The sequence below is a fragment of the Mastigoproctus giganteus genome, chromosome 5 (assembly GCF_048544385.1).
Source record: "Mastigoproctus giganteus isolate SK-2022 chromosome 5, ASM4854438v1, whole genome shotgun sequence".
NCBI classification, from domain to species: domain Eukaryota; kingdom Metazoa; phylum Arthropoda; class Arachnida; order Uropygi; family Thelyphonidae; genus Mastigoproctus; species Mastigoproctus giganteus.
The window spans coordinates 31508979-31528207 of NC_143579.1; the positions used below are offsets into that span (position 1 = coordinate 31508979).

The window sequence follows — 19229 nt, forward strand, 5'->3', positions numbered from 1 at the left end:
TGTGTAGCACAATAGGTAGGTTCACGTCCTCCTCACACCGGGTTGAAAAGCTATGAGTTCGAGTGCTGTCGATGACGGGAGAAATTTTTAAGGGCTTTTTTACAACGTGGCTTAGTTAGTCTGTCTCAGGCGCATGGATTTTTCTCCCGGAAACTCGGGTTTTTCGTCCAGCAAACACAAAATCGACCACAGAAGACACGCAGTTTACGTACAATATACACGACACGGAGCAACATAGCCTTTGGTCCCCGATGCTTCTAAAACCCCACAACAACAACAATAACATGTAAGATTCATATTTTTATTCCATAAAAACCACTATTTTGTGGTTATAATCTTTAGAAATAGTGTTGGTACTTAAGTTTTGGACACCAGTATAGTATGCATGTTTGTGCGTGTTAGGCACAAAACCAACTAAGGATGCTGAATGAAAAACCGAGCTTCCGCTAAATAAAACATGCAACTTCACTTGAGAATTGCTAACTCAGCCACTTGTGAAAAAAGTCCATAAAAATTGCTCTCGTTAATGGATTTCGAACCCAAGTCTTTCCCACCCGGACAGTAATTGTATCTACTATGCTACCCTCGAGTGCTCACTTCTGGATATAAACTTACCTACTGATGTTTATTGGAATTAGTGAATTTCATGAAAACGATTGGGAATCAGGTTTATAAACAAATCTATGGTTAGCATTAATCTTGTATATCGGCAAGTTTATCTTTTTTTCCAAAACTGAAAAAAATATTTAAACCCTTTCATTCCTAAAATTGCCTATTAGGGAAGCTATTTAGACAATGTGCTTTTGACCATAATTCCCAATTCATACATGAAATTATGGAAACGTTTAATAATTTACATACTCTATTAAAATTCACGTTAGAATAGAAAATACAGCCCTTAATTTTTAATTTCTAACACTAACTAGAACAGAATAGTCAATAATTTTCAAAATTTATCATAAATCCACAAATAAGAGCATCTTATTGATTATAAGAGCTATCATCCATCCATATAAAAAGGGTCTTTATATTACAGCTCACTGCAGGTGATGCTAAACGACTCTCTGTCTTCTATCTTCCCCAATAATGGTGGTGTTCCCCAAGGTTCAATTCTTTCTCTTATATATTAACGACCTTCTTCTAAACAGTTGCTCACTCTGTACATATCTCAAATCTACCATACCATGGAACATTTCTCTCAGATTGTGTCCTCAAAATCTCCTTCAGGTTTCCGGCCTCCATTCAAAAGAAGACACCTAGATTAATTAATAACCCTTACAAAGTCTGAAATGGCATCTGCAATTCTCCGTCCCTCTTCCAAAACCAGTCCGAACACTTGTCACAAACAGTCAGCATCCTTTTAGTGCCCAACTTCAAACTCAAAGAACCAACTTTTCTTCTTCCTCATTTATTCCTTCAACTTTCGTGTCCTGGAACAACCTTTTTTCGGATGTATTAAGGGTTAATTGGACCTATTCTAATCCACAGAATAGGCCCAATTTTACAGATATAATGCACTAGCACCTCATGGCTTTAGTTTCCTCAGAAGACAACCCAATAATGCCTCTAGAGGTATGGAAGCAATGTATAAATGCCAATTAATTAATTACGTTAATTAATATGCAGATTTTATGAACCTGATTTCTAGTGTTTGACATTAATAATTACAGAATCCTATTATTATTATACATTGCAAGATCTGCCATTTCAATGGTGCAAACACGCTATAAGTTGCGATGATTTTAATCCTTAGCAAAGCAAATTCACACGAATGTTTATTTGGCTATCTGTTATCCTGGAATAATTGGAGCTTGAGAATTTACGATCTGTCATAAAGAAAACTTTAATTGCTGCCAGAGAGTTTGAAATAAATTGAAAGTGGATTCTGTTCTCGACACAAATATAATCCCAGTCAGCCCTTGATAGCGAGCATTCTGATTCGTTTTCCTTCATCTCGTTACTTTTGTTAGGAATCTCGTTTAGCTGTATAAATTACCAAAATAATAACAAAAACAGCCGTGAATTATCAGGAAATAGTTTGTTGTGTACATTGATCAATGTGTTTTTGTTCTCTGTTTGGCTTACTGCCAACACTTACACGTCGATTCAAAAAACTGGAAGATAAAAAGGGAAAAATAAAAATACAAAAAAATGTTTCTTATTAGGTTTAGATGTTCTGAACTTTCGGACCCTTTCTACATCTGAGTGGCTTCTGGCATGAATAAACTCCTTTAATCCGAGATATAATAATTAATAAAACTATTTTTTTTTCGCTAGACAATAATTATGGCTACGTTTGTGGTTTTAGTATACATATACACTCATTGGCCAAAAATTTATAAACCTTTTGCAAATTTATATCAAGATAATTAAACGTACGGTATGCAAATGTAAGTTACCTCATGGTATTATCAAAAGTTCCTTGGTATCGTATGAATACTGTACGCTTTTCTGGGGCTTCTTAGTTGATCCAGTCATCGGGATTCAGAAATTCAAAAATTACAGCAAATTCAGAAATTACAGCAACTGGCTGGTAAATCCTGATGGAAGTATGGTAAAATCTGAAGCTGGATTCCCTCAGATAGTGGAATTCATGCCATGACAAGTACGCTACTGCAACAGGATCTAGAAAAGTTGGGCAGATGGGCTGAGAGGTGGCAACTGAAGTTTAACATTTACAAATGTGAAGTATTGCATATAGGTAGCAGTAACCCCAGAGAAACGTACCAACTGTGTGGTACTACAATTAGGGTGGTAGAAAACGAAAAAGACCTGGGAGTGATTGTGCAGTCAGATATGAAGTTTTCTTAGCAATGTTTAGTTTAGTTTTCTTAACAGGGATAAGGAGGTGAATATCTCTTTGTATAAAGAGATATTCACCTCCCTCACCACACCTTGAGCACTGTCAGGAGGCCTCATTTTAGGAAGGATGTGGAGCTGATGGAACAAGTACAGAGAAGGGCAAAGATTGGTGAGAGGAACAAAGGGTTGCTCTTACCAAGAAAGGCTTAAGTTCTGCAAATTGCAGCTGCTGGAGACTAGACACTTGCGAGTTGATCTGATTGGGGTGAATAAGGCCTTTGCATGGTTCGAGCAAGGTGAATTTTGATGGGATTTTTCTTCTTGCTCAGATTACAAACCTGAAGGCACATAATCAAATTGAGAAAAGACAGTTCTGGAACAACTTCAATCTATCGTTGTGGAAGTTGATGCTTAATAAATTCACGGAAGAACTTGATAAACTTGTGGAGCAAAATGGATTGGTGAAATGGAAAGGATGACTTTTTTTTTTTTTTTTTGGCTGATGCTGTATAAGTTCGCTTTCTTGCATCATATGCCTCTACTAATGCTTAGGTTGTCTTTATTTTTTGGCCACTGAGTGCAGTTAATGTTGAATATTTGATGCATTTATAATATATGAACATAAAATATTTATATTAATGATAATGTTGAATCATTAAGAATAATATATTAACGACAGACAAAGATTACACGTGCTACGTATTTACTTAATCTAGGTACACAATTTCAGTTCGGTTTTCAAGGGATAAATGTACAAATCTGATTATTTCTTAACAGTGAAATTTTAGTAAATTGTAAATCTTACTAATGTGCAATATTCCAATGTAAATCAGTCTAATAAGCCACATGGAAAGCTGAATTACTGGTTCCTAAATTTAAGCTACGACCATAAAACCTGAGATATGAAGAAAAACGTCTTTGATGGAATTCTAATTGCTTTATGCACACTTCGAGAAATCATTATGAGTGCGAAACTACACTCGAAATACATTTACCAATTATTGTTTTTTTTTAACCAACGTACCGGTATGACAATTATGAAACAGAAGATTATTCGCTGCTGTCAGAAAACGCCTTTTTTTTTTCTATTAAGAAAGTTGCGGAAGTAATGTACAGTAGTGGCGCAAAAAAAATTCCTTCGCTATCTTTCTACTATAATATTCGCAAAAATTGCAATCGCTTGGAGCATTTTTAGCTAAAGGTCTAAAAAGGAGTTCTAATACCCAAACATTCCGCTAAAAGCGATTTCTAACATTTCTTCCCATCAGTGTTCGTACATGAACAAATAGGAACAGCTAAAGTCTGATAAAAACACAGACATTCAGTGGTAGAGATATCATCTCTTTATCTAGACCACAGCGCAATCAGGGTATAGTCGTGGCCCAGATTGCCTTGTCTGGTCATTTCCCGTCTTTGTAAATGGAATCCACGCGGAGAGATCGGTCTGTCTGACAGTTGTCATTTTTAGGAACACACAATGTAGCTGGAGAAGAAATGGGGTTAAAGAAACGATTTCAACCCATAAGTTGGAGTAATCTATTAACCTTGCTTCCCTCCCCAATCTCGCGTCGGACTACAATCACCGTGAATCTTGGTATTAGAAGAAAATGGCTTCGACCATTACTATAAATCGTTCGGTTGCCCAGATGTTTTGATTTTGGAACATGAGTCCAAGCAAATCTTCTCAATGATGTCTAAGTGATAACCTTTGTACCTTAGGACTATTGATGATACCAGTTCTTGTAAACATAATCGAAAAATAAAAATACAAGAGATAAAACGTACATGATATAAAAGCAACAGATTTTGAACAATAATAATGTCAATTTGACGCCATTTAATAAACTATATTAAGGCAACTTAAAATTATAATCCGGATTACTCTGCCCAGGTTTCAAATCCGCATGCTGGCATGACACTAATCTCCAATATTTAAGAATCAGTGCAACCTAGTACAAAAATCTGTAGTCTCCTTGATCCAATCTAAATAGTTCAGTATTCTTGTGAAAAGGCTGTACTTGTTTGAGCACCAAACACTCTCGGCCATCACTCCAATCAGATGATGAATCCCACTATTGGGATCCAGGGATACTAAAGGACTTCCTATAGATCCACTACAAGATCCATTAAAGGGAAAGCTGCAAAATTAAAAAGACATATCAAAACGTAGAAATGCATTCTGACTTTTCTGTACAAAATCTGATTTATTGAAAGGAATTTCGGAAATAATTTCTTGCTGTACTACCTGGCAACTTTACTAAGACCATGGAGGTTTGTACTATAAGTAGCAATCTATGAGAAAATATTCTATGTATATATGAGTAGACGTGGTTCTAATAAAGTGGCCAGGCAGTATATTTTCAAACATGGCAGTGGGGTGGGAATACGTGTATTGAAGGAGAATACGTCCAAGGTTTTTAAGATACTTTTTTCCACCTTCCTGATTTAAACTTTTACTGCAATAGTTTCTGTAGTGCTTTCTTACGGTTTTCATAAAGAAATTGACACCTCTCAGGTGCCCGCCATCGTTTTTGTAACTATTTGGATTTTGAAAAATGTACTGGACAAGCGTTGATGCTATAATTCTCCCACCAAGGTTAATAAACATCTGAAAATGGAAGTTAGTAGTATCGAATATACACAGGTATTTTTTTTTAAATTTTTTTAATAATATTTAGATGCATATAAAGCAGAAATATATGCGCATGCGCGGTTTGAAATTTCAAGCTTCTTTAAAATTGTAAAATGGCTGACTGATGCTTCTATTTAATGTCTAATGAGTTCTTTTTTTTAAAGAATTTTTAAGAAAATTAATACTTTTTTGTTTATTTGGAAAATAAAAGGTGTAAAACAGACGACTTGTTATTAAAATTTTTGCTTTTTTAGAACTTTAAAAGTTACATACAATAAGAATTGCAGCCCATTAAGAAAAGATGAAATATTGATATTTTTCAAGCATAATTCAAACTGAATAAAATCATAAATACAACTTAATAGTAAAAATTAACAGATCCGTCTAATACTGTATTTATAAAACTATTGTGCGCTGGTTTATAACATTAGTATGTGAAACTACGACTACCATAAGGGGAGTAAAGTTTACATCCAATAGCAAAGATAAAAGGTACTTATCAGCTTTTTCGACAATAGTAAACATAAAATACATGTTCATTCACGTTTAATACTCACGCACGAGCATCAGACACGAAAGAAATATCCGACTAAAGATAGCGATGACTGATATTATCATTGAAAGGGAACATACTGATAAAAGACATAAAAAGCCTAACATTCCAGTATTGCAATTATTCTCGGGGGAAGCATAAAACGGATCCCCTAAGCCATATGTCGGCTGTGAGTAGCATATTGAATAACTCTACAGAGTAATCTATGCTCGAGACTTTTCTCGAACTCCATAGTCGTGTTTGGACCCTCATAAAAACAGATAGGGCACATAAAGACAACAAAGAGGAGGGGAAACGAGACAGAGTTAGTGATAGAAGTAGACGGAGAGAAAGAAAGAGATGGATGAATATAACTTCAAATTGCCGTGTGTCATCATGCAAGTAAGCATGATGATCGATCGTTTGCATCTGCCTGGATGAGCACCTATAAGGGGTTCGTTACACTCAGGTTAGCTAGATGAAGAACACTACTAGGGGGAGGAGCGAACCCTGAGAGGACTTCTGTCTGATGCACGCACATCCCCCCCTCCCTAAACCGAAAAGCCTCTTTATTATTCTCGATTACTATAGCTGAACACCACCAAAACCACCCTCCTGGGCATCAAGTGTCTAAATGGCTTATTATATCCTCTTCCACATCGATGATCAGATGTGATGGCACGAAGTGCTTCGAAAGTCTTACAAAAGCATCCCTCCATGTAAGTATTCAGCGTCATTGACTCGATGTAAGAAGCGAAGACAGACAGAAAGATATGTGAGAAGAATATGAAAGAGGAAGTACAGACTGATATTTCCGGTAATTCACAACCTCAGGCGCATAATGCCCAGTTTCAATCAAAGAGAAAGAATAATAAAGCTTATGTGGAAAATAAATGAAAAACTAAGTATACTTACCCATATCCAGCACAAAACGTTTCCTTTTTCAAATTATACCTTCCAATCTTTGAAATACAAGCGTATTCTTCCACTAACGGCAATTCTACAATCATAGGTTCAATCTTTACAGTATGAGCAGCGATCATTTTATTTTGAGACAATGATGTTAATGATCCCCATCCTGCTACTTTAGGAATTACACTTAATTCCAATGAAAGAGGAATTTTCCTTTCTGTAACAAGTTAAAACATGATAAAACTTTATATAACTCTTTTTTTCTATAGAAATTTTATAAATTTTTATTAAATATTTTAAATTAATTTATTAATTATGAAATTTTGTAAAATATTATGTATTATTATATAAACTTCATTTATGCTAATCAAGATAATCATTTTTAAATATCAAAGTAAATAGATTTTATATACTGCTGCACTGTAGTTTTGGCCGATTAAGGAATTTGCATAAATTACCTTCCAAGGTACAATGGTAGGTACCTGCCCACCCACCATTGTACCTTGAGGTTGTCAAAAGAGGCTTATTCTAACGGTTAAAGAAAGGCGTACAAGCATGCCTACTAAATTTACATCTATATCTAACGAACGACGAGAAACAAGAGAAAAGGCGCATCACCCAACACCTACTGGAATTATGGCAACAGCCATGGGAAACTTTACCGAAAGGAGAAATCACCCGACGATTCATACCATCAATCAAAGTAACACACCCAAAGCCTCCTCCGTGGTACTCGCATGGGCTGCTGGCAACCTTCTTAATCACGGGACATGGTCCTGTTGGACAAAAGTTGACAGCCATGGATATAGAGAGAGACCAGCGATGCCACTGCGGCGAAGAGGAGTCTTGGGGGAACTTCATGTATGAGTACCCTACATACGAAAACAGCAAGGTAAAGTTCCTCACAGAAATACAGAGCAATCCACGAAACAATGAGTCCTCTCTCCTAGTAAAAGAAAGTTCTTACAAAGTGCTTTCAACCTATGGGCAGGAAGCTTTTGCCATAAGAAGAGCCAGAATAGCAGAACTCAGTACGACGTTGAACAATACGCCCTTGGGACCAAATCAAACTTGAGCAGAAAATTTCCAAACCTTTGACATAACACTGAATTCAAGTAAACCCATTTAGGGTAGAGTGTACTACTGGCATCCTAGGTGCGTGGTTGCTGGAAATCCTTGGAGTGCGGAATTTACAAAGCTCAAGGCCAATGGCGCTCACACAGGAGCTTCTGCTCCTGTGATGCTTCAACCCACCCTAATCGCTCGTCTGGCCGTGGGTGGATCAACTCTTATCTGTCTATCTACTTCACTCGTCCCCCTTTAATCCCTTCTTCTTCTATACCCCTTTCTTCATGATCTCCTATTTTTTCTTCTTTTTTATTAGCATTTTATTTATTTTATTTTTATTATTATTATTTTATTTTATTCTTTTTTTAACTTGGTCTCCGTCAGGAAGCTCAGGGACCCTGGCGGAGGCCAGCCAGCGTATGATGGGCAGCTTAACTCACATTAACACTACTCTGACAGAAACCAGACTACGCTTTTTCTGGCTTTTACAGAGATTCTGTACATCTTCACAAAAGTACCCAATGGTGCAGATGTAGGAAACCACCGGTGTGCGCCTTCCACAAAACACTATGCCCACCCACTGATGATAAGCCAATAAGCTTTGAAACAGTGCCATCTAAGTGCTGGTATCCGCTGAGAATAAGTAACATTCGTCTTCACTGGTGAAGCGTTACTTATTCGAGGTATTGCAATACCACGGCAACTCGTTGTGAAGGTATTCACAATATGAGATATAATTAAAACGGTGTCAACTTAACTACTTTGGTAGATGGCTACCAAACCTATATGCTAGCCATTTTAGCATTCATTTAAAAACGAGACTGCTACGATAGCCTACAGCCATAGACTGGGTTGTTCTTCATCAGATAGCTGGTGGTTTCTACTGACAACAAGGAGACAAAACAGTCGTAAAGAAGTTGTTCCATGTGAGCTGTTTTAAAACTAACTATTGCATTACTACTAAGGTGTAGAGAATTTAATAAAATTTTAGTTTTGGATAATTTTCTTAGTACGTCATTTAATTTATTTTTATTTTATTTATTTGGTTGTGGGTCTAATACAGTGGACCAGCTCAGGACTCTAGGCCAAATGTGACGCGCCAAACCGAGGAGGGATTATTTAATTCACGGACTGGTGCAATATCTTATCTTAATTGTTATCATCTGAATCTTCTGTAGATTCCTCATTCTCGAAATCTCTACCTTGAACTTTACACACTTTTGTGTCAAGTTCAAGGTTTATCACCGTTGTACCCACGCATTAAATGCTTATTGCAAACCATTTTTCGAAAGACAGAAGTGTGGTTCTGCGAGCATCCTTGTGTTGGACGCGAAACATTGCCTTTCAGAGTTTTCTTCAGACGTGGAAACAGGAAGAAATAACACGGGGCTAAGTCCGGTAAACAAAGAGGATGTGGCAGAACCTCGGCACCTATGGCAATGATCACTGCTTGTACAATATTAGCCGTGTGGGGGCCTGGCACCGTCTTGATGGAGGAACCATTTCACATCGGAATATGGCCGTCCTACCCAGACGCTCATTACCATACTCTTCATTCATCTCTTTAACTGTTTCCGACGCATTTAAGCCCCGTTTGAAACAATAACGAATCACATATCGCTGTTCAATCTGTATGTCCGACATGATACTTGCTTCAAAACGATTGTCAGTGACAAGAGGCTAAAAAACCCTCTTCACGAAACACTAGCTCGACAAGTACTGGCATGCGCACACAGAGTCTGCTCAGTAGCAATCAGGAGAGCGCCTCCAGTGGCAGTTATGGAAAGTTAGCGCCATAAATAAAATCTTGCACCAGTCAGCGAATTAAATGATCACCCCTCATACAAGTACTCCTCTCGTCCCCTTAACACATCCTTAGAGATTTTGTTGATGCCCGATTTGATTTACTAGGCACGAGATTTCCATCCACTCCACCAATGTTTTTTTTTTTTGCTGGCCTGTTTATTTTTATTTTAAATTCACGTGACAAAAAAAAAACGTATTACACGGGCCATAATGGAATTTCATCGTCCAATCATATTACATCATCAGCAACGAAATTTTCGAAAATGATAGATATTTGAGATTTTTTAAATATATAAAAATTATGCTTAAAATTTATTTTAAATTATTATTTAATTAACATATTATTTAATTTTATATTTCATATCATAAATGTCATTAAATACGAGGGTTGTGAGGTGGAATTATTACAGCATTTTGTTTTGAATAATTATTTAATAATCATTAAATCACATAGTTCACAGTTAATTAAGGCACATATTAAATTAAAAGAATTATTATTATTTATTTATTATATCTATTATATTTTAATATATTTATTTGTTAATGATATAATTATTATTAAACGATAATTAATAATTCTTTAATGATTAAGAATGCAATATTATTACTTTAGCAAATTATTATTTAATTAATAATGTAATTAAATCAAAATAAAATATTGGATTTAGGAGCTCCTGTCCTCCCTGATTTTAATTAATTTTTATTTATGTCTTGTTCTGTGGCACTATATTTTCTATCTTGCTGCAATGACGTCACTGAGTCATGTGACAAGTCTGTAGCTTATCACACACAAAAAAAAATTGTTTCTAGCTCATTTTATACTTAAAAACAAAGAAATATATAAATAAATATATAAATATTTAAATAAATATATAAATAAATATAAATATTAAATTTATATTTACTGATTAATAAAACCAACAAAAGGAACTAGAAAGTGCAGATATTTCTTTTTTTTTTATTTTATAAATTACGGTGGCTTAAACAGCGCCACCTAATTTTTAGAAAGAAATGTTTACCATTGTAAAAATTAGCATTTTAACTTTAAAAACTATTAAACATAACACAAATTATTATTTTTAGAAATAGTATGCAGTGAATTTTAGTTTGGTTGATTACCTTCATCAGGAAGACAGATAGTGCGAAAGTTCAGTGGGACGGGGGAGTCCAGTTTGATCAGAGCCAAATTGTGTTCTGTTGGATTATCAGGAGAGAATAGAGGATGGATTATCACATCCAGAGCGTAGAAATTCAACTGTCTTTTGTTTTTCTTGATAAGGTTGAACTGACCCAAGGTCACAAACACCATCTGCAATAGTAAATGACAGTAAGTCTATATAAATTTAGTGTTAATTCGAAAAATAACAAGAATGAATTATAAATACTGTAATATACTGAACAGTGGTTCCATACGTGGTCCCTGACGTGGTATTACAACTACATTCATAAAACGTATGACGGGACAGAAGAATATAAAAGATTGAGTTCATCATATTCTATTGCTTTATTTGAAGTCATGTTTACTCGATTTTTCTTTCCTTTTATTCTAACATCAATCGTCATTCGTGCTGTCCATTTATTTCTTTCTTCGTCTTTTCTTTCATTTCACTAAGATTGCAAGAAATGTAGTGGCAGCAGTACGGTGCACGAGCTGTGTAGATGTAATCGGACTATCACTCAATAGATGGGATGCCTTTTACAAGGCCATGAGAGGTTTAAGGGAAATTCCTTCGCTGTTGGAAGTGAACAAAGAGTGGACAATAAGCCTACATCAGTTTCGTTTTGACCCGAAAATAATACTGCATATGTCGAATGAAAAACGGGCCCCTTTGCTTGCTGAAACAGGAAGATTTGACCATCTTTCTTGGGAAAGGGTATAAGAAAATTGTTTTGTTTATAGGTTGACGTGCTTTTGGAATAATGTTATAGGATAACTTTCCTACTTCTGTTAATTTACCATATAAAACGATACATAAGAACGTATAAAGACAAGCAAAAATACAGGGTGTTTCAAAAGTGATACTCAATAATTTATAGGTGAACTATACAGATTGCAATATGCAAAAAAAGCTTAGTAAACATGGGTGCTTAAGTGAATCGTTTTCGAGATATTGCACATTTCTAGTTAGGATCTATCACAGTTCACCTTGTGATAGATCCCAACCTTGTTGGAATCCATCACAAGGTGAACTGTGCAGAGTTGTGATCCACCACTGACTTGTTTGTTTAGGTTAAGTTATGTCCATTCTCTCCCTTTCCCCTTTCTCAATGCTCTGAGACGTAGCAGGCATACTAGTACTAGTCAAAGGATAGTCAACATGGAAAGAGGTTACAGGAACGAAGAGTATACGGACATGCACTTCATGTATAGTAAAACCAACGGCAGTGCACTCGAGGCTGAACGTTTGTGCCAAGGAGCATTTCCCCGCCGAAGGCAGCTCAACAGGCGCACATTCATCAGGGTACATCAACGCCTTAAAAAACATGGGTGCTTCGCATATGGAGTACGAGCAAGTAGGCCCAGAAACATAACAAACACCTGATGTTAAGGAAAGGGTGTTAGAAAGAATAGAACAAAATCCAGGAATTTCGACAAGGAGGGTTGCTCTGCAAGAGCATGTACTGAATCATAGTAGTGTGTGGCGAATTTTACATCGCCAATTACTGTACCCCTACCATATCCAGCGTGTACAAGGTCTCAGCAATACAGACTACCCTCCCAGAGTAGTCTGGGAGGGTAGTCTGTATTAGTGTACAGAGTAGTAGTGCTTCCATAGTCAGTTACTACTGTACCCCTACCATATCCAGCGTGTACAAGGTCTCAGCAATACAGACTACCCTCCCAGAGTAGTCTGGAAGGGTAGTCTGTATTAGTGTACAGAGTAGTAGTGCTTCCATAGTCAGTGGCGGATCTTAACAGAAAATGTGAATTATCTCGAAAACGGTTCATTTGCGGCCTGATGTTCACTGGGACTTTTTTGCTTATTTTAGTTTGTACTTTTCACCTTTAAATTATCGACCATCATTTTTGAAACACCCTCTATAAAGAACAAATATACATTCAGTGATCACGGCGTTATGACCACCTACCTAATACCTTGTTGGGCCACCGTCTACACAGGTAACAGCCGCTATTTGCCTAGGCATTGACTCCACAAGACGTCTGAAGGCTTCCGTAGGGATCTGCTGCCATGTTGCCTGCGAGACTTTCCACTGTGAATAGATGATGGATGCATGCCCATACTCCTCACTTCCCTTCCAAAATGTCCCAAGGCGTTCAAGTGGATTGAGGTCAGACAAATTTGGAAGCAAGTCAAGATGGGTAATATCTTCATTGTGTTGCTAGAACAACTGGTGTACAGTGCACGCCCGATGACACGGTGCATTATCGTCTTGGATGATCCCATTTCTGTCCTGGAAAAAATGCAATGTGGCAGTGCGCACGTAGTCTCCTAACAGCTGCAGGTAGACCTCACCAGTGAAACGTCGGTCCATACATACCACGGATCCTAGTTCTTTCCAGCAAAACCTGTCCCATATTAAGCAGCTATCGACCACTGCCTGAATAGTGGCATCATACACGATGGGTCCATGTACTCGTGCTGCTTGCGCTATACACGAAGGCGTCAGTCGGAATGTTGAACCAGATATGTGGATTCATCCGACCAGAACACTCGTTTCTAGTGTCCAACCAGCATGTTGTTGATACCACAGCATTCGCAGTCGCCGAAAAGCAACCTTACAAGATGTGTCGTTTCCGATACAGAAGCACCCGAAGCTCGAACACCAACAATCATTCCCTTTTGAAACTTCATGATATCTTTACTACGTACCATAATTGCTGCTTTATCGCTTTGACTTGCATGACCAGATGAAAATTACTTTAGCGTAGCAAGCTGTTCAATTACAGATGAGGTAGTTATAACTCACTGATCACTGAGTATATATACACTATATTACCAAAAGTATCCGATTCCTGGCATCAACGTAGTGAGCAATGGGTATAAAAGCAGCTGCATTTACGCTAGAAGTAAGCCGACCTTAGAAATACAGTAGATGCCCGAAATGTTTGCTATGGTGTGAACTTGGATAATTCGTTGCGTTGTTTTTTTTTTTTTGTTTTGTTTTTTTTTTTTTTCTTTCTTTCTGGAGCAATGAAAGCTACTCAGAACATCGACATTCCGGACATTTCCTGTCTTCATAAACTGTGAAGAGTATAGGGTGGGGATCCCTTTTCTGTTTCAACACGACTATGAACCATTATTTAAAAATGAACCGAAGAAGCTGAAATAAAATTCAATAAGCATTGATATAAAAGAAGTGGTCATTATAAGATAATAAACTGGTCAAAACAATTAAAGGATCACTGTACAATGTATTGAACAATCCACCATATCGAAATCGCCTTTCTCTCGTTGACGGGCTGACCTGAAGGTGTAAATCACTAAGTTTTCCAAGAAATACAGGCGTGCGATCCTTTCGCTAAATGCTTGGCAATGTCTCAGATGTATCTCTCAAACTACAACTGCAAAAAGACAACAGACCTGTGGATTACCGTAGCGAAACGTCTGAAAATGTCATTTTCAGACGGATTGGCTCAAGTATACCACTTGGAAAGTCATTGGGAGACTGGAAGCAGGAGAGTCATAATGCCAAGCTGCAGCATCCTTGCCCGTCGCAATGGATCGTTGAATGCTACCCAGCTACTCGGAAGCATTGCACAACAGGTACATGGGTGTCAATCCAAACCATCCAAAATCATCTACACAGACCTGGACTTAATGTGAGAAGACCATGATGTGTTTTTGAGTCTCAAAATCGTAGGGCCAGAAGAATGTGGATAATTGAATATCATAAATGGTTTCGTGTGCTCTCTTCACAACAGTCCGCGTGTGAAGGTACTGGGTGCGCAGCTGGGGCCATCAGTAGCTGAGACTTCTCCAAACAGCTGAAATGTACAAACCTTTGTAGCAATATGGACCCCAAAAATTCTTCAGTCAAAAAATTCCTTGATTTTATCGATGCATCACGGCGCAAAATATATCGGTGGTTGCTGAGAGCCATGCACCATATTAAAATCATTGTCCGTACGTTGTGACAAAAAGCCACAATAGCTGTTCTCTGAAGTTTCTTTGAAGGTTTCCGACATACATTGACCGGAACTTAGCTTCAACTACGTCATATTTACACAAACATAGTTTCTACATGCTCTGGTCCACTAATTGTTTTGACTAGTGTATACAGAACGATATAAAAGGGGATGATAATGAACAAAATAATAACTCGGCAACTATAAAATCAAGTAGCTTACATCTTTAGCGAGAACACCATCTTCAGAAAGTTTGGTATAAAAGCAGCTAGCCGCTGTGAGGACCCATTCACTGCAGATCAGTGAGCCAGCGCAGAATGACATGGGGGCCCAGTTACTGGGCATCTTCGCGTACACTGCGACCACCCACGGCCAAAGCTGTTTGCGTGGAGGTTCCTTCGGGAGAAAACCACATTTCTCAGGACCAGGAAGAGGAGCTGAAAATTTAGAAAGAAAGTTTTAATTAACCATAAATACAGAGAATAAACACGTTGACGGTTTTCAATCGAATTGTGTGAGCTTATCAGAGGGACGTTACATTTCAAATAAAGGAACGAAAGTAGGTGTTCGTGGATTAAGAGTATTACGTTCTCTGTGTCGTACTGGGTATTGTACAAAGTAGCGGCATGATTAATCCTCCCAGGGCAGTTGTTAGCTCCACCATTTTGTTTGAACGCGCATTTCTTTGTGAGCGGGGATGGGAAAAAAATCTCGCTCCGCCTGTATCAATCGTCCGGGCAACTAACAATCAATCAAGTTCAAAAAGAAAGTTTACTCCACCTGCTCTTTCTTTCACTGTGTACGAAAAGTAATCAAAAAGCCGAAACACGAAGATTCAAGTGTTTGTGGAAGCAATAGAGAGATAGAGAGAGAGAGAAAAGAGAAAAACAGGGACCTGATCTTTGTAATTGACATCGCTAAATCTGTACTTTGGACTATTCTCTGATGATTAAAACATCTGAGTTTAGTAAAACATTTTGATTTAATCTCGGTTGAAACTCATTACCTCTGACTCCTGATTTCGATTCCATTTTCAGTTTTTCAATTCTCTCTCTCTCTCTCTCCCTTCCCCCACCTCTTCTTCCTTCACTCTCTTCTCTCCTTCAATCTCTCCCTCTTCTATCTCCCCTCTCTTTTTCTCTCGTTTCCCTGCCTTCCTCTCTTTATTTTTTCACTCTCTCCTCCTTCCAGAAAACAGAAGTTGAAGGAATAAATGAGGAAGAAGAAGAATTGGTTTTGTTAGTTTGAAGTTGGACAGTAAAAGAATACTGATTGGTCAGGGCACATGTACTGACTGGTCTGGAAGAGAGAGAGGAGGGAAATTATAGAAGCCAATTCAGAAGAACAGTGTCCATCATGGAAGTATCTAAAGAAAAGGCATGCAGCAGAAACAGCAGAAACGTCTATGAGACAGAGAGTGGAGAGACTCTGTTAGAGAGGAGTCATTAATTAACCTAAATGCCCTCTTCTGAATTGAATTTAGAAGCCTGAGAAACGTTTTGGGGTCAACGCCGCGATGTGGGAACAATGTTCAATGGTAGGGCGGATTTGCGATTTCTACAGAGTGAGCAGCTGTTTGAAAGAAAAGTAACGCCGAGAACGAAAGAGAAAACCCAATTTTTTGGATGTAGAGGAAGCAATAGTTAGTGTAATCCCTAATAGAGTATGTGATCTTGTCTGGAATTTTCAGTGTCGTTGAAGATAAGCATAGAAGCAGAAGAATCCTTTTTTGCGAGATATAAGACAGCACTGAGCTTTAGAAAAATTTAAATCAACGAAGTTATCTTTGTCCCACTGGAGATCAGCATTTAAGGAATTGGTAGTGGATATTCGAGAAGTCCAAGCTGTTTGTGTAGGGCAAAGTTTCTCAAGCTGGAAGGTGGAATGTAATGTGCTATCATCAGCAAAACTATGGATAAGTATTTCCGTTAGTGGAAGAAGGTCATTAATATACAAGAGGGAAAAAGTGGGAGAAAGAACGGAAACTTGGGAATACTTGAAATAGTGGAGAAGTTAGAACACAGAGAACCGTCTTCCATCACCCGCAGTGAGGGTCCAAAGAGAAATCTGGATAACCAATTACAAGAAACAGTTGGCATTCCATAAGATGGAAACCTATTTAGAATATGCCAAACACGATCAAAAGCCTTTGAATTGTCAGGAGAAACTGCATGCATTTCACCAAAGATTTCCATTGAATTTGTCCATAGATGGGTAACAAAAGCCAGTGCATCACCAATGGATCGACACTGACGGAATCCATATTGGCGATCATTGATCAGGTGAAAAGACTGCAAAATAAATTGCAAATAACCGAAAAACTTCCTCTATTTGGACAACATTTCGGAGATCCTCTTTGGTTCTTCGAAGATCCTCAAACGAACACGTATGAAATGTGACACATGTCTCGCTGTATGTTAAAACCCAAAGAGGATCTGAAACTTCCAAGTGGAGCAAGACGTTTTAGTTATTTGGAGCTTATTTTGTAGTCATTGTACTTAAGAAGCAGTAAACCCAATTTTTTTATGTTTATCTCGTGGATTTTCGAGTTTATTGGTTAATTTTCCCAGTTTCATTGAAATTATAACATTAATTCTTCTAATATTCATTGATGAAGTAAGTTAAGAACACGTCTCTTCGAGAGGAACCAATAATGCTCAAAATGTATTCATAATTGTTTACATTAACTAACATTAATTAATTAATATTAATTATTGTCACTGTAGTTGAACTTACGTGGAGTTGGTTTATTTCTAATAAGCCACATCATGTTCGAGAAGTCGGAATATTCGTTGATAATAAACACGTAGCTGGCAGCTGGGTTCGAAGCTATTCCTTCTAAATATTTTTTATTCACGTCGTTTCCTATACCCACCATGAAGATTTCATATCCTGGTGAGGTAAAAACATTCGAGTAAACGCCAGGAATATATGAACAATAGAAATCAATATTGTTAATAATTTCATAGGGAATGACTAACCTGTTACGTCCTTAAGAACGGCAGCCATATCTTGGAGCGATTCGCCAGTTACCCCTATGTTAGCTTCTCCATCAGTAATTATAAAAAGTGCACGTTTGGCATCTTTTCGAAGAATTTGGTTTACACTGCTGAAGATTATTTGAAAGGCTGCATCCAAGTTGGTGCCTCCACCTTTAAGCTTTAAAAAAAAAATTTTTAGTTAATGAAATTTTAAAAGGCTCGACAAATAGCTCTAACAGATATAAAATTTAATGAATATCCACTAGAAGTCGAGTTATTACATGCTGACGGACAGACAAAGAAATGATAATGGTCGGATTTCCGTTGGCTCGATTTTAATTGAATTTGGGATTGATCAATAAATCTTTTTTTTTTTTGAAAGGCCAATATATAAAATTTTATGAAAATCCATCCATTAGGAGTCGATTTATTACATGTTGACAAACGGACGGACGAAGAAATAATTGTCGGATTTCTGTTACTCCTTTTTAATGCAATTTGGAATAACTCAACATATATATTTTTTTAAAAAGACCTAAAATAAAATTTTACCAAAAGCTGCCCACTGGGAGACGAGTTGTTACATGCGGACGGACGAACATGGTGGAAACAATAGGCGCTAAGGCGCCTAATAAAGTACTGATCATAAGATTTTTGCTATTTTCTCAAAAATAGGCATTAATAGAAAGTATTTGTAATTATATTTGTATTTGAAATAATATTTTTAATAGTGCAATATCGAGGCAACTCGTTGTACTGGTAAGAAGTGTCCATTTCTGTAGATCTATGACATTTATTTATGGAACTCTCTTTTATCTTTTATCCTAAATAATCTGATATTGTCACTTCAGATAATCTCTGTTTATAATACCCAAGAAAAACCAATCATTTTAATATAAAATAACAATAACTGAAAATATAAATAAATCAAAGCATTTTCTTTAAATAAATAACACTTATATCATATACAGGCACTTCACCTGCACAACGAGTTGCCTTGGTATAGCCCTTTTTCAAACGAAGAACCTCCAGGTTCTTTTCCATCATTCTTGGAATACTTCAAACAGTCCTACAAATCTCTCGACAAGGTAATACTGCTTTAATTAATGCAAAGCCGAGGGAACGGGTTGTGAAGAAGGATAACCAATATTCAAATCAACAGTATTGCCCTACCTACATTTTATATTATAAAACTAAGGAGATGCACAAAAACTAACCTGCAATTTGTCCAGCTGGTCTTTAGCCGTTTCGACACTGTCAATATTTGCATCATCCACGTTAAAAACCAGTTCTGCTTTATCAGAAAACGTAATGAGCGCTACTCGAGTTCCTCCTACAATAAGCAAAAGCCATCAGCAAGTTTAACTAAAAAGTATGAATCTTTGTATTTTGTATAAAGAACTTTTT

General features: G+C 37.1%; 1 protein-coding gene across 3 annotated transcripts in view; it reads right to left on the reverse strand.

The window, feature by feature from the left end:
• Window positions 1–19229, reverse strand: part of LOC150085281 (complement C2-like) — a 110535-nt gene that overhangs the window by 71420 nt on the left and 19886 nt on the right. For 2 of the 3 annotated variants that reach the window (XM_090373966.1, XM_090373967.1), the window contains exons 6-11: window positions 19040–19155; window positions 17823–18000; window positions 17578–17733; window positions 15064–15278; window positions 10872–11061; window positions 6882–7095 (exon numbers count right to left, since the gene is read on the reverse strand). In XM_090373966.1, coding sequence (XP_090230092.1) covers window positions 6882–7095; window positions 10872–11061; window positions 15064–15278; window positions 17578–17733; window positions 17823–18000; window positions 19040–19155 — 1069 coding nt within the window. Of the gene's footprint in view, window positions 1–3535; window positions 4941–6881; window positions 7096–10871; window positions 11062–15063; window positions 15279–17577; window positions 17734–17822; window positions 18001–19039; window positions 19156–19229 lie in introns of those variants that run through there. The other variant, XM_090373965.1, reaches the window with a different exon arrangement.